Genomic DNA, 17,847 nt, shown 5'->3' with positions numbered 1-17,847 from the left:
CAATTAAATAAATAAATAATCATTAAATAATCAATAATTAATCAGAACGAGAGGGAAAAAAGAAAAGCGCGATATCGCGGTTTCTCACTCGCACTAGCGTCGAGTGTGTGAGACAGTGAAGGGACACCGAAATTCGGTATCACATCCGATTATGCTTTCTTTCTCGATCACGCGTCTTGCGTTAAGGATGCAATATCGAATTGCCCACTATTTTTTTCCTTTGCTCCGTGATCTTCTTCGCGCTCCGCGGAGACGTACGCGCTTCGTGCATATGTGTAGCGGCCGCGCGCCGAACGCAGGACATCATTCCTGCCGATGCGTGTACGTAACGGTCAGGGCCGCGCATTCCTCAGGTCGACGCAACTTGGTACCTAATCTTTAACGACTTCGTGTATTATATTGTTTAAAATATGATAAAAGTTAACAAAATAAATATTATTTTCATCCTTTACGTAACGATTATAAAACGACGATAAAACGATGACAATAAAAAAATTGTCTGATTTCGTAGCATTATCTCGAAATAAAAATAAATGTAAATAATATGATGTATGAACTGAGCATTCTATTATTTTAATTACTGCGCAATTATATATAATAATAAAAAAAATGCTGAATTTAACAAATACATATTAATTACATGAGTACGTAATTACGAAAAATAAAAAAATTAGTTTTTTCAAGTGAATAGTGTTTAAAGATAAAATATTTAAATTTATAATTTAAGATATTTTGAGAGAGCTGGTTCTCTCTTTATTTTCTCAGAAAAAATTAACAAAAGATTTATACAAAAATATTTATCTTTATAATATTAGGAGACACGCTAGTGTCTCGGGTGTCAAGTCAACAGAGAACTACTGTGTAACTTTACGCGAGTCGGCGAGATGCGAGCATCCGAAATTTTACAATAATTACATAATCTCATAAAATTTCAATAATGGTTATACCGATCTTGAAACTTTTTCGTATATTTCGTAAATGTATAAAATTATTTCTAATATCTTAGTATCTTAGTATCAGAGAAGTTAAAAAAATTATAAAAGATTAAAGTCATTTAAATAAGAAAAGTATGAAAAATCATATTTATTAAAATAAATAATTTTGATAACTATGATGTTATGTAAATAATTATTTTAAAAATATGTCAAAAATATTATAAAAATATTTTAAAATAATATTATGAAATATTTAATATTTTGAAATAATCATATTTAAAGTATTATATTAGGTGTACAAAAAAGTTCTGAGCTTTTTTTTGTAAAATTCAATCTTTATTCAAAAACAAACAAAAAAATATTAATCAGCGAAATATTCCCCGTTTACATCAACGACCTTTTGCCATCTTTCGGGTAGCTTGCGAATTCCTTGACGATAGAAGCTCATCGGCTTCGAAGCGATAAAATCATCAATGCATTTTCGTATCTCTTCAAATCTCACGAAATGTATATCAGCCAAATCATGCTGTAGCGACCGGAATAGGTAGTAATCGGAAGACGCCATGTCTGGGCTATACGCCGCGTGCGGGAGAAGTTCCCAGCCTAACGCAAAGATATGGTCCTGAGTCGCTTTAGCAACATGTGGTCGAGCATTGTCATGAAGCAAGATCACTTTACAACGTCCTTGGCCAGTAAATGGCCTCTTTTCTTCTAATGCATCGCTCAAATGGTCAATTGTTGTTGCTAGCGGTCTGCCGTGATTGTTTCACCCGATTGTAATAACTCGTAATACAACACACCTTTCCAATCCCATCAGATACAAAGCAAAACCTTCTTGCGTGGATATTGGGCGTGGATATTGGGCTTTGGCGTCGATGTCGAAGATTGACCAGGGTCAATTCATGATTTTCTATTTAGGGTTATCATAAAGAATCCACTTTTCATCGTCTGTAATGATTTTGTGCAGAAAATCTTTTTTCCGGAACTTTGAAAGCAAAGTGAATGCAGTATCACGCCGACGATTTTTGTTGTCTTCGGACAATTCATGCGGAACCCATCTGCCTTCCTTCTGAACCTTTCTCATCGTACGTAAACGTATGTACAGAAATGGTTTGCTGCGTAACGCCAAGCTGTTCTGCAAGCTCCTTTTCAGTTTGCGCAGAGTTTATATCCAGCAGTGCTTGCAATTCGTCCGTTTCAATCTTTTGAGGGCGTTCAGCACGCGGTTCATCTTCAAGAAATCTCTTTGGCGAAATTTTTGATACCATCTTTTACATGTAGTATGACTTACAGCGTTCTCTCCATATGCAGCACATATCATTGCAGTGGCTTCAGCAGCATTTTTCTTCAGATGAAACGCGAAGTGGATGGAAAATCGAATATGCTCTTTTATTATTGCCATCGTGAACACTACTGATTTTTGAGGTTATGTGCATCAAGCGCCAAACCGTATGGCATTTTAGAAGGCCAAATGTCAACGCTTTAAAACCGCAAAAGGGCGGGAAGATATATAAAATTTAAATTGTTATTTGGTTGTATGAAATCTAAAGCTCAGAACTTTTTTGTACACCTAATACATATACATATTGCGTACATGTTCTGCAAAAAATTTTCCTTCATAAAAAACAATTTGATTAAATTATTTATAATTGTTAAAAAGTTCAAAAATTCAATTTCTTGTTATTAAGCGTTACATATTCCGTTAAAAGAAAACTTCCTATTGATTACACGGTTAAAATAATAAAATAGAAAACACAATTTGTAAGCATTTGTGATGTAGAGAGATATTTGTAAGTTTTAATAATAATAGTTGTAGCCCTGAAAAGGGCTGATTAAAAGTTTAAATTTATAAAAGATATTCGAAGTGCAATCTTTTTATTTGTATGCAGGCATTGACTCTGTGAATAAAACTATTTTGAGTAAGCTGGAGCATTTCCGATGTAATACTTCCTATTGCACAGTAAAGTTTTTCTTCTAATTCTTCTGTATTTATAGAATCTTGATAAATAAAAGTTTTTAAATAACCTCGTAAAAAAAATCGAGCGGATTCAAATCAGAGAATCTTGCTGGTCATGCAATAAGTCCTTCATCAATTCAAGAATTTAGAGTGTTTATTCAAATAATGCCTAATACGCTTACTATTGTGAGGAAGAGTTCCGTCACGTTGAAACCACATAGTTGGTCATATATTTAATGGCAAATCTTCCAAAATAAAAAATAATTAAAAAAAATTAAATAAAAAAGAATTAACAAATAATTAAAATTAACGAAAAATTTAACAAATTATAAATAATTCATTAAATTCAGTTTTTTTTTTATTATCATATGCAATTACGCAGTAATCAAAATAATAGAATGTTCAGTACGTACATCATATTATTTACATTCATTTTTATTTCCAAATAATGCTACGAAATCAGACAATTTTTTTATTAAATTGTTACGTAAAGGATGAAAACAATACTTATTTTGTTAACTTTTATCATATTTTAAACAATATAGTACGCGAAGTCGTCAAAGATTAGATACTAGGCCACGCCTAAGAAACGCGCGCCGGTCCTGACCTACGTATATGCGCGCTCATTCGTCGTTTTTAATCTGATCCACTGTAAAAACTATTCGTCGCACGCAATTTTGCTAAAGAAAAAAGTTGTTTCTTTTAGCATAAAGAATCACGTAGTGTGCTCCAAATGCGGGAGGTTTTGGACACCCTGTATATAAAAAATATATATACATATAATTTGTTAATATATACAGGATATTCCATCGTGACAATACAATAAACGTGGTACAAGCGAAAAAGGAATAATTCCTTATGAAAAAACAAATCAAAAGTATATAATAAAGTTTTTGCATATGAAACTTTCTTTTCTACAAAAACAACTTTAAAAATCCGTCAGATACATATATACTACTTGTAAGTCTTGATTGAATTTTCTGTTTATACTCCTGTTTATATTTATAAACATGTGCAATATCATGCTTTGATTTGCTTTTTATCATTATTACTGTTCCATTTTTATTGTCGGTATATAAAATACACTAATACATTGCATAATAATTTAGTTCAAAGAGCTGTGGATGTAGCAGTATAGTCAACATTTCGAACATTTATTAAATTAAATGAATTGTAAAAGGCAATAATCTTATTCTTCTTAACTTAAATCATCCTACTCAAGTAGAAAATAAAAAAGATTGATAATATCGATAAGATTGATAATTGATAATACAGTATGTAAAATAATAGTAAAGAAGCAAATCATAACGCATTGCCCATTTACAAATATAAACACAAACAGAAACAGAGATTTGTCAAGTTGAGACTTACAGTTAATATCAGTTAATACTAGTACGGATTTTCAAAGTCGTTTTTCTCGATAAGATAAAACTTCACAAATTGCATGCACAAATTTTATTTTATATTCCTGATTCATTTTTTCATAAAGAATCACTTCCTTTGGCAATTACTGAGACACACTATGTATTAAAAAATTATATATATATATATATTAAAAATTTTTTTTTTAATTTAAAAAGTTAAAAAAAATAAATAGATAAAATAGGAAAATCTGTAAACGTATGTTTTTTTAAATATATGCGCTTTCATGTATTCGCTTCTTTTTAATGTTATACACAATACATTTTATTGAAAAAGTCTTGCAGTCATTGCGAAAATTAGCTCAATAAATGATTAGCAAGCATTATAATATCACATATGTTTTGTATCTAATAAATATAGATGACAAAGATAGAAATTTATATATGAACAAGTTATCAAATTTAGCAAGAAAATCTGTCTATGGCGCTTAATTAGATAATAGCCAGATACATCTTTTATATAAAATGGATCGTGTGATTTAATTATGAAACCTGAATTTTCTTGCATATATAGTTAGATGTTGCTGCTATAAATTCTACATATAACAAACATTTTTCTAACAGATATAAAAAATATAGATACATTTTAACTGTAACATTTAGAATTCTAGTTGGCGAAACATTTTTTAAGTGTAACATGAACTTTTGGTATCAAACAAACCTGTACATATATCCTTCAGCTCCAACACCGCGCGCCGGAAGATTTCGATGATCGACAGAAGATTTCTTTTCAGAAAATCTCGATCCGCTACTGCCACCGGCATTTCTCCTCTTAGCATGGGAACCACCAGTAAACATCATCTTCCAAAACTTCACTGATAACCGAATAATTTAACTTTATTTTATCATTTTTCGCATTGATAATGTTATCATGGTATTTTAATTTATTATTTATGATCTATAAGTTATATTTCCACGTAATTTAATTATAGGTATATTTTATATACATTTTATAAGTTTCCGCTTTTATTATTATAATCTATAGATATATAACATATTTTTTTCTATTTCTATTCTTTTTTTCTTTTATATCTTTAGTTATATAATAATAAAAAGCACTAAAACAATAAAATTTCACCATAAAATTTGAGTAAATTGAAAGATATTAGAAATTTTGTAATAATAGTTATATATAATGAGATTAATACAATATTAAATTATTTGAAAAAAATCTTTATAAATTAAAATTTATTTGATGAAAATTTATTTGATGATAATTATTTGAATTAATAATAATATTAGTCGATAAATTTTTGCAAAAATCTAAGCAATAACTTTAAACTACAAATTATAAATAATAATAGATCTTTTCAAAAGAGATTTATAAAATAATAATTCAATGGCTAAATAAATTATATAACATGAATTTATTATATCCTGACTTGAAAGAATTTATTTTATATTTTATAAATTTAATTATATTTTGAAAATTGTTCACACTAATAAATTATTTGACATATTATTGACTATATCTGTAATATGTAAAATTATAATTATGACTAGCATATTTAACAAATATCGAATAATTCTCAGAGTGAAGACGAGTCAATATAAAAAAATTCATACACGAAACCCGAGTCTATAAATATTCAACTATTTCACAATTTATCAGCATATCACCAATTTATTCTTGTGTCCTACGAATAATTGTTCATTCGCACTATTCGAATCCATGCGATATTAATTACAAAATTGATATAAATAATACGCGTGTTATCTACACGCACAAATATATATTGAAATATATACAGATAAAATATGCTTCTGAATTTCTTTTATCTTCTTGGAAAGCGACTTTGCGCGAGATGTTATATTTTTGGGTTTTTGGACAAAATTAGGAATTGTAAGAGATTCATCTTGTTGCTCAGAAACTCATGTTCCATTCAGAATGACTTCTATTAAATTCTGATTAATTTAATCAACAATTAATTTATCAAATAATATCTATTTTAATTTTATTCTTCTAATTTTATTAACATAATTTCATTTATATTACATATAAAAAAAATTAGATTAAAGTCAAACTATATAGTTTGAAATTTTGCTTTAAACAATTTCTCATTTAAAATCGATGATTAAATTAATTGTAGTTTAATCGAAATTCACTTTTATATTAAAAATTTTCTTGGCATTAATTTCAAAGGAAAGTACATTCTTCGATGATTAATCAATTGACATTTAACGTACGCTTATTATTCACAATATTTGTGATATTATATTTTTGGTTTCTAAAACTTTTTTTTGAAGATTAGGTTTCGTTTTGTATTAAAGATTTTCTTTACAAAAAATAAATATTTTAATTATATCATCAAATTAAATCCAAAAAATTGTATTCTACACTCTATTAATCTACAAGAAACAAAGAAATAATATATAAATAATTCAGAGATCTTCACATATCTAAAGATCTTTTTATTATTAAAGATAACAGAAAACATTCATGATTATAAAAAGACAATTACAAAATGATAATTTATATAAAGCTTGCACGCAAAAAGCAAAAGCATGTGCAGTGTCAAAATGACTCATAAGTATCGAACAATCTTTATTCTTCAAAATAAATTTTCTTTTTTTTGCATTACCTTGACTGCCAATAGGAATGTTTCTGACGAGAAAACATTCTATTCCACAAACTTTTCGAGCATATAAATCAAACTATGTCTTTGATTTCAAGCTATTATCACTCGCGAAAAGATATGTCGAAAATATGTTTTCTTTTCTTCTTTCTTTTCTTTCCTTAATTGCAAATATATATAAAATAATGATTACGTCATGCAATTAGCGTCATTTTGAGTCTCAGCTCAATTCACTGCGACAACAGGGGGTAATGATATCAAAAACACATCACGACACCAAGCGGAGAAGAACATGTTACAACAACGGAACTGATAACGATCCGTTGACTCAAGCAAGATTTGGGAGAACGACACAAAGTTGGTCTCGGATCTTATATTACAATTCTCGTAATTTTCCTGGTAAAACCAGCCGTCGCGCCGTTTGTCGTATGTTATGTCCGAGAATACCGTTATCTTCATTTTTATTATCATCATGGTATCGTATCATCGCACTATTAAATCAGATTCGACAATATACAGACAAATGCCGAAACGGAACTGATTGATGTCTGAAGCTTTTTGGGTTCAGAAGAAACTCTGCCAATAATTCTCCATCTATAAATATCAGTCTGTTGAATACTATCCGCCATGGAGTGACGCGGCACGATCGTTGCGCCAACTGCGTTAAACATCGCAAGACTCGGTAGTTATATTGAGTATATTTTCCAGACTGGAAAATAGAATCGAGATTCGTAAGCAGCAATAATGTATCTCATGTATCTATCGATAGCAACACGTTTAATAATTGCACGAACGATGTACTATTCGTTTCTTTTAAAAATATAACTGGTATAAATATACAAAACATTATCCAATGAATTACTAATATAATTGGAAAAAAAATTATATTTTTTTTTAAGAAATAAAAATGTAGATAGTTTTTTTATGTAAAATCTTTGTTTCTAAAAAATGATTTTGAAAATTAATAAAAGTAATCGACAAAATATATAAAAAATATTATGTAAATATTATAATATGTAAATATTATACAAAATACAAAATTGATGATAGAAGCGTTTTAGATAAAAAATTTAGTAATATTTTAAAACGTAAAAAAATATTTAGAAGGTAAAATGTTTATATATTTATATTGTATAAAAAGTTGTATTAAAAAAATTGCATAAAAAATTATAATTTTCTACAATTAAAAGAATATCAAGTGATATTTATTTATTAAAAAAGATAACGGCATCGATATATCTCTTATTATACTAAAATATGTTTCAGAATATTTTTTTTATATGTACAGAATATTTGTACATCTGAATTCTGTACATATTGAAATATATATAGAATATTTCCTTTAGAAATGAAAAAATTTAGAACTATATATTAAACTATGTATTGAATTTATTTATAAAATAAATTATTACTTTAAAAAAATAGAAAAATTTTTAAATAATCTATTTCATAAATAATCAGAGCGTTCAATCAATCGTATTCTAATTTAGTTCAATTGATAAATAAGACTTAAATTTAAATAATAAAGGAAAAAGAGCGATCAACATAAATGTGGGATGAGATATCATAATATTTCATATAATTTGTTGAAATCTAGAGGCAATCGTTAAAGTTACTTCATTAGCTTATTTAGACATTGTAGAATAGTTACTGGTCAATAATATTCACTATGTTTTTATAAAAGCTGAATTTTAGTTTTGCACGTAACAGTAACTTTTTATATATAGCTGTACACTTTTTACGTAATTTTGAAAAGTGCTTTAGATACTAATTTTGTAATTTTAATCTAGCTTGAAGGTCTTAAATATGGCTCCCAAATAATGTAAATGAATTTAATGTGTGACATAATGTGTATATGAATATGATATATAAAATTATATTATGTACGGGAGAGGCTCATGGGCCACTTAATGTGTGCGTCGCGAGAGTCGCAAGACTCAAGAAGTCTCATCATTACTCGCACGTTGCATAATACTTACTAGTACAGCAAAAAAATTATTTTAAAAAATTATTTTTTAAGTCAAAGGAATTATTTAAAAAAAAATTTTTTTTAAGTAAAAATACATTTTATAAAATGTTTATAAAATCCATTTGTTTTATGACATTTATTAGTGTATAAAATCTACGAAGGATCATCAATTTGTGACTTTTTGTAAATAAAAGTGTTTTTTACACATTACATTAGTTAGTAATAGACATTAGTTAGTAGTATGTATGATCTTCCTCCTATTTCACAAACGCATCCTTTTTTTTCTCTTCAGTAAATTGTAAATTATGTTCGTTCTATATGCCCGATGAACTTTTACCTATAAGATGATTGATAGAACTCTGTGCCTACGAAACTTGTATCCACTTCAATTATGTTATATCACGTTAATATCTAATGAATTATTTTAAGAAAACAAAATGGTATTTCACCACTTCTTCCTCTAAATTAAATGAATGTTTATTATTAATTATCGTTGCAATATTTCTATTAGAAGTATTTTCCACTTAAAAAAATGTCTATTTGATATAAATTAATTCTGCATAATATCATTGTTCTATAGATAAAATTTCTATTTTCTATACAAATCCTACAACTACCTATACTAACTACCTATACTATAAATAACTTTTGTTATTTTTATTATATTTGAGCTATCATAAAAATTATCTTAAATTTTTTTATTTTAATGATACTTTTTCAATATTACATACATTTAATATTCAATATAAAAATGTTTAAAGCAATTATACTAGAAGATAAAACAATATCCATGAAAATTTATCTTCTTAAAAAAAGATAAGGAAAGATAAAGAGGCGCAAAATATAACAAAAAATTTTTTATATAAATATTTGAGATGATAAACTGATGTCAATAAAAAAGGGAAAAAATAACATCAACTTTACGCACCTAATTATTTTCTGTGTTAAAGTTTATTTTATTTATATAAATATTTCTCTATTAGTAAATAAACCGTTTTTTATTATTTCTACAAAAGATTTGATATCACTAATGCTAATATCAAAACTTTGTGAAATTAAGACCTTATTAATTAAATTTTTATAATACAATTATAAGAATAATAATTATATTAAATTTTTATTCTACAGCTACAAGTTGACTTTAGTTTTTTTATATCAAATATTTCTTTAGAATGTAACTTTAGTACTATTTCACAATAAAATTTTTTATATTTTTATAGATACAAATATAATAATTGTATATAATAATTGTAGATTTTTTTGACAATTATAAGTTGATATTAGTTTTCTATAATAAAATCTTTTTTTAATTTTATAAGATTCTTATCTTATTTTAATTGGAATTAGAAATTGGCATCAATTTTTAATATCAAATCTTTTATAGAAGTAATAAAAAAATTTATTTATTGATATAGAGATATTTAAATAAATAAAATAAAATAAACTTTGCATAGAAAATAATCAGGAGGACGTGGTGTTATTTGGTGTTATTTTTTTACCTTTTTTTAAGGTGTAATTTTGTTTGGATCATATCTTTTTTTTAATAACATTAATAAACATATATTATTAAACACCTATATTTGGAATGCTTTTTTACAATTTATATATAATATATATTATACAATAATGCATTATCAATCATACTTCAAATTATAAATCGCTATTCAAATCGCTATATGTTGAAAACTGCAAAATTTTACACAGCGAAAGATTAATGCATACAGTATCAATTATATTCATTAATAAATCAATTCAGTATCAATAATAAGGTCCATAGCACAAAAAAACATAAGCAGTAAGTCAATTAATCAATAAGTTGAGAATTACACACTGACAGAATTAATTCTCAACTGTGATCGATAAATTTATTTATTCTATTTAAATTGTATATCAAACTATAACGAGAAACATAGTCATTTTCTCAGCAAGAGGATCTTGGTTGCTAGATTTTCTAAATGAAATAAATTCAAAGAGTTATATCACCAACTATGCGCCACTACAAGCGGTCTTCCAATGTAGTAATTCTATAACAATTCGATAATCAATATTTTTGATATTGATTAAAATCTCTTTTATTATCTCCCCTACAGAAAATATATATTGCGAAAAATATCACGTCAGCCAAGGATCGAACCTGGATCGCCTGCTTTCCGGCCAGGCATCTTATTCACTAGACTATTGAAGCTATAGTAATATTTATCGCAATATTCAGATAAATAAATATTAAATGTTTTTTTTCAGCCGACGTGAAAATAAACAATATATAGATATAAGCCGAGTACATGTTAACAAACTACAATAAGAAATACAGCCATTTTCTCGGACAAGCAGGGTCTTGGTTGCTAGATTTTCTAAATGAAATAAATTTAAAGAGTTATATCACTACAAGGCGAACAAACGTCTTTTTCAATATATAAATATATCAAAATATTATCGAATTGTTATAGAACTACTATGTTGGAAGACCGTTTGTGGCGCGTAGTTAGTGATGTAACTCTTTGAATTTATTTCATTTAAAAAATCTAGCAACCAAGATCGTGCTTGCCGAGAAAATGGCCATGTTTCTCGTTGTTTGTTGACATGTACTCGGCTGTACTCGGCTTATATCTATATATTTTTTATGTTTATGTTTATATATGTTTTTCCATGTGTCGTAAGCATAAGCAGTGCAGAGTGTCAATACAAATCCTTAATGAAACACATTTGATTAAGATATTATACTGAGATTTACAATATCTATTTAAAAAAACAGAATACAATGGTAATACTGAAACTGCTTCATTAAACGAACAAATTACAAATACAAATTAAATGCTTGTCAATACGTATGTACGCATACATGCACACATATCTAATATTTAGATAACCAAACGTGCCAAGAACACGCCGTAAATTTATGCTATACAGGATGCTCACACTACTTTTTGAAGTGATACGGAACTCAAAAAGAAGAAAGAAAAACTATATAAGTATAAGTTCGAAAATGAGTTGTTTCCGAGTTATATATTTGTATGTTACAAAAATCACAACTTACTTTTTTATATCATAATCATAATTTATTTCATAATCAACACAAATAATTTCATTTTGGATTATTTCGGCTTTATCACTATGTATTACGTAGAAGTATAATCCACTTGATATTCCTTTTTCATAATTTTTTTAATACTTTTCACATTCTTTTAATTAATTTTATTAGTTTTTAATTTTTTTAATTTTTTGATATTTTTTGATATTTGTAAACACAATTAAATTATTTTCAAAAGGATTATTTTATTTTCAAGTGTAATAGAGCGCATTCCTCCGCTCCGTTCCCTTTCCGACTTTTCTCCCGACTGACCATTGGGGATCGCCAAACATCAGGCGGAAAGCGGCAGTGGCTGCAGAAAGGCGTTTACACCTATTTTTTAATTGTAACTAAAATGTGGATTCGCGAACTCTGAAAATTGGAAAATATCGCGAATCCACAAATGTTTTCGTGGTATTCTCCCCGCGCCGCACTACGCGCCGCGCCACCGAGCGCTAACGCACCCCGTACCGCACTACGCGCCGTACCACCGGGCGTATATGCTCCCCGTACCGCACCGACATCGTACGACGAACGCAAGCGAGCGCCTCGCACCGCACCGCGATCACGTCTAAAAGCGATAAAATCATCCCCGCTCCGTATCGTTATCTCACTGCCGAACTCCTGTCCAACTCCTAGTCATCCTCGTGCCGATTCCTTATTTTTCCAAAAAAACATTAGACAATTTCCTTTTTTCTGCTTCTGTAAAGGGAGGTGCTATTCCCAAAATCGATCAATCCGACCAATCCAACCGATCCGACTAAAAAATATCAAGGTCGATCACGGGTATAAAAAGGCATTGCTCTCCATAGAAAATCATCCTGTTCCGCATTCGATTTCTGAGCACATCTCGATAGAAGCGCACATCCGAATCCGAAGTGAAAGCTTGAGACTTATTGAAGCCCTCCCCAACGCGCTAAGTACGCTTAGCTAGGCTGAACCATTTCCGAATCTTTACATGGCAGTCGAGAGTTACTGGAAACTCCCCAGCGCATCGAGTTCACTCGATCCGGCTTCTCCGCCACCGAATTCCATTATTGAGTATCGACGCTCTCCCCGATATCGCATCCGTCCGACTGCTCGATTCCGAGCACTGGAGTACACACCAGTTGGCCGAGTACGCTCGGCGAACTTTCCGATGCTGGGGGCTATCCCAGCCGATCGAGCCCACTCGATAATCCAAGTACTCGCAACTCCGTGAGAACCGAGAGAATGGATCCACTCGTTCTCCGCAACCCGAATGGTAGTCGTAAATCTTCATCGCGATATTCCACCCGCGCGATTAAACCCGAGCGCGATTATAATTTTAAGAGCGATTTAAAAGTCCACGTTGACAAAAACAGTTCACAAAAACACGTGCGCCCCACTTCACCGAATTACGCGCAACGAGCTCAGTATCGCGTCGACGCGATACACAATTATGAAACACGCGTAAACGCGCGTCGAACGCCGTTCTGTCCGATTCCTGTCAACAATTAAATATCAGTTCAATTCGCAGTCTATTGTAAATATTTACGATCCCAATCCAATATTCTGTAATTTCCACCCAGCACAATTTATTGTTTTTTTTTTCTAATAAATTATCGTTGAATCGTTGAATTACGAGTACGATATAATTATAACTCTGTCTCCAACGTCCTCGCTTCCCCACCTGGCAACCGATTGACCACTATCCGCGCGGGAACGCGAGATGATTTTATGGCGCCCGAACAGGGATCGGGAGACAAAAAGACCACGGAGACAGAAGATGGAAACAATATGGCCGATGACTCGGTTGTCCGATCGAGTTGCAAGAACGACAATTGCATCAAAACGCCGCCGTAAACGCATTAAGGTAGTGCCTTCGACGATACTTACGCGATAACCCGAGGGCAAAACTCGAACCACCCGCGCCGCCACCCGTATACTCTGCTCCGCCCGAATTTCCGCTGCGACTACCCGAACTGCCGCGAACGATCAGGGATAGTAATTACATGCACCGATCGACTGACTGACGAATACAGATAGACCGAACAGACTGATCAACCGATTGACCAGCTCGAAACCGAAACAATGCAGCAACGGAGACAATCCGATATATCGGCCGACTGAACCTGAGCTCGCCACCGATACGACTTCCGAACGGGGCCGGGACCAGGTAGATTGGCGCACCAAACCGAATCCTTCTTGATGTCCCAACACGCCAAGTATGCCAGACTTGGCCAGACCGAACCATCACCGAATTTTTACATGGCAGCCGAGTTATAACTCTGTCTCCAACATCCTCGCTTCCCCACATGACTGACCGCTATCCGCGCGAGAACGCGAGACCGTTTTACAAGGATAAAAACATAATATATAACATAAATAAGTATTTAAATGAAATTAAATAAGATGTTCAAAATGATTATCTTCAGCACAAATGCAGGTCTATGAAACTTATTCTCGTCTATGAAAAAAATTTTTTGAAAAATAATTATTATAATTTGATTATTATATATCTCTTCTGTCGTGCTCCAGGAGGATTATTTGTATATTTGCCAATGGCGTTGGAGGGTGTCGCCGCTGCAGTCCGACTTGCATCCATCGAGAGAATAGGACCATCATCTCTCTGGAGTACCGGTCGTGGGGATTCGAAAGAATACATGTATATATGTATATTGTAATATATATATATATATATATATATATATATATATATATATATATGATATATAATATATGATATAATATATATGATATAATATATATATAATATATATGATATAATGATACATATATATATATGTGTGTATCATTGTATTGTTGACGTATTATTCTAAACACGTTATTTGCGATAAATATCATCACATGCCTCGGTAATCGAAAGGATAAGATGCCTGCCCGGTAAGCAGGAGATCCAGGTTCGATTCCTGGCTGAGGTGGTATTTTTTAGCAAAATAATTACGAGTTTTCACGACTAATTCGTGGTCGGGTCCCGCCGTGACGCACATCCTCCCTTCTTATTATATATATTATAATTGTGATTATGAAAAATGAATTGTAATTCTTTTAACATAAAAGTGGATATAACTTGGTGTTACGTCCAGTCCGAAATAAATTAAAAATTGAGAATTAAGAATTAAAAATGCAAACGGAATACGAATGGGCTCGGAAGGACGCGAACAACTGCTCTCTCGAAGGCCAAGCGTGGAAACGTGATCCCTCGAGTCCGAGCGCACTGATAAGTCACGACACTAGATCAACGATACGAGAACGCTATTCCACAGATGTGCTGGTCGGTCATTTTCTGATCAAGAAACTTAATTCTTTTTATCAGGGATAGACTTCGTGCGATCAGTGGGATGGGGGGAATGAGACGAGACGTTTAAGAGAAATAAAGAGAAATTAAAATTAAATTGAATGTTTAATATGATTAATATTGTACATATTTTGAGAAGCAAGAGAAATGATGTAGAAGAGTAGTATGCATGTATGTTATTGCGGGTGTTACGATCGTTCGGCAGCCATCAGCGGATAGGATTTCTAGTAGGGAGAGTGTGAGTGTAAAAGTGTGTTAAGATGACCTATCCGGTGACAATACAAAAATATATTTGCAATAAACTTAAATTAATAAAAATGAAAATATGACATTGTTTAGACGATATATGTATATGTATGTGTATATATATATAAGATTAATAACAGAAAATTAGAGGAGAGTAAGCTTGGATTTGTTCTGGAAGAGGGGTTGTGAGATCGAATAATTCAGGGAAATCTACTTCGAAATTGGGAAACAGGGGTTCTCCATCATCGGACCGGGACCGGGAGATAGGCCTTGGAAATCGATGATAAATTCGTGATCAGTATGGTGTACAGGCGAATAGTTCTCTTTGAGAGCATTAAGTATTATAAATTAAGCATTCTATCGAATCGGAAAAGATATAGTAAAATTTGGGAAGACAATTGGGAAAGAGATTCAGAAGACAATAATTGAGGTTGATTGTGAAAGAAGAGGAGAGGGAGATTCAAGAGTGGTGATAGAGGAGGTTGACGGCAACGGTTCCGTAGATTGTTTTGATATTCGTTTCGCTTTTTCGTTTCTAGTCTTGAACGCCCGTCGAGCTCCACTACTATAACGACAACGGGGTCGTTTTAATAAACGATTGGACTTTAGAAGACTGCACTTCAGACTGATCCATTAAAAGGAAAGAGGAAAAATGAATGAAGAGAAATTTGGCACGTGGAAAGGAAAAGGGAGGAAGAGAAAAGGAGGAAAAAACAACTAGGAGAGACAGAGAGAGAGAGAGAGAGAGAGAGAGAGAGAGAAATGCATAGATAAACGCGTCCGGGAGCCTTCAAGGATCTTCAACGAAATTTACAGGTCCCAAATAGTTCGCACCGGTATAAAAGAGAGAGAGAGAAGGATAAGTAAGAGCAACCGAGAGTCTTCAAGGGCCTTCAACGAAATTCGGAGATCCCAGAGAGTCCATACCGGTATAAGAAAGAGAGAAAAAAGTAGATAAGAATAATCGGGAACCTTCAAGGGCCTTCGACAAAATTCGGAGGTCTCAAAGAGTCCGCACCGGTATAAGAGAAAGAGAGAGAGAGGCAACTGGGAACCTTCGAGGGCCTTCAATGATATTCGGAGCTCCCTGGCAATCCGCACTGGTATAAGAGAGAGAGAGAGAGAGAGAGAGAGAGAGAGAGAGAGAGATAAAAAGAGAAAAAGAAGGAAACATGTAAGGTTTAAGAAAGAGTAGTGAGAATTCAAAAGTTCAGAATTGGAAATATTCCATAATAAAAAACTTACTTTTAGCTGGCTAAAGGCAGAGTCTCGAAGAACAGCTCTCGATATTGTTTTGGAACGTTGGGTTGAATTCACTGATTTTAACTATTAATCTTGAAATATAATGAATGCTGGATAGATAGTACTGAATTAACTTGTGACAATCAAGTGCTACTATAAAAGTGAAGAATGAGCCCGGACTTAAATGAGAATGAGAGAAAAAATAATGACTATACTGAATCAGAAATGAAGAATGAATCGCTCTGCGCCTAGAAGAGTCCCATTTTTATAGGCTGACCAAGGTTTGATTCTTGTAGAGAAGGAATGCTGGTTCTAGAAATCTGGGATAGCTAGGCGGAGTAAGACGGGATGCAAGCTAGATAGGATGTTTACGTTAGATATCGTGTCTCGCTCGTGCTCGTTGTATGCTTATGCTTAATATACAGACTTGCAATAGATCCAACCTGAGGAGTTATAATATTTAATAATATTCTTTTCACATTAAATAAAAAGATTACTATAACATATTTGAATAGTTGGAGCAATTACAATTCTTTTTCTCTTGCTTCATGAATACATATCTTATTAATAAAAAGGCGAAAGCAATATTCTTATATGAGAAAAAATATTATTAATAACGCTTTTGAAGAAAAAAAAGACTCGTGGAGCCCATTGGACGTAACATTGGAAATAACTCATTTCCAGGTGTATGTATATATAATTTTTTCCCTTCTTTTTGACTTTCGAATCACTTCAAGAAGTAATACGAACACCTTGTAATATAATAGGATGATTTAAAACAATCTTATATCTGTAAAATGTTGTATTCTTGACTTAATTCTGAGATGATTTTTTCAAAATTTCCAAAATTTTGTTTGAAGCTTACTTTTTGAATTGTAATAGAACAGATTCTCTCTCTCTCTCTCTCTCTCTCTCTCTCTCTCTCTCTCTCTCTCTCTCTCTCTCTCTCTCTCTCTCTTTCTCTTTGTTCTTCGAATGAGACAGATGGATTTCCCGATCAAATTCCAAATAATCTTCTTTAAACTTCAATTCACTGATCAACTATTCAACACACTGATGAACTTTTACACTCAATCAGTATACTCACTCGATTGAAAAACGAGAAATTTACTAATTTATCAGTTAATTATTATTAACAATAATTATTATTAATA

General features: G+C 31.4%; 1 protein-coding gene across 1 annotated transcript in view; it reads right to left on the bottom strand.

Annotated features, from left to right (window-relative positions):
• The window catches only part of LOC105423029 (uncharacterized), a 314,375-nt gene extending 306,830 nt beyond the window's left edge, over positions 1–7,545 (bottom strand). The window contains exons 1-2 of the mRNA XM_089075663.1: positions 6,896–7,545; positions 4,975–5,128 (exon numbers count right to left, since the gene is read on the bottom strand). Of these exons, the coding sequence (XP_088931789.1) occupies positions 4,975–5,114 (140 nt within the window). The 5' untranslated portion in view covers positions 5,115–5,128; positions 6,896–7,545. The remainder of the gene's footprint in view (positions 1–4,974; positions 5,129–6,895) is intronic.
• Between the last annotated feature and the right edge of the window lie 10,302 nt (positions 7,546–17,847).

This window comes from Pogonomyrmex barbatus, unplaced genomic scaffold (assembly GCF_055798465.1).
Source record: "Pogonomyrmex barbatus isolate J1 unplaced genomic scaffold, ASM5579846v1 scaffold19, whole genome shotgun sequence".
In the NCBI taxonomy this organism is placed as follows: domain Eukaryota; kingdom Metazoa; phylum Arthropoda; class Insecta; order Hymenoptera; family Formicidae; genus Pogonomyrmex; species Pogonomyrmex barbatus.
Note: the sequence above shows the minus strand (reverse complement) of the source record. Positions and strands in the feature narration are given on the sequence as shown.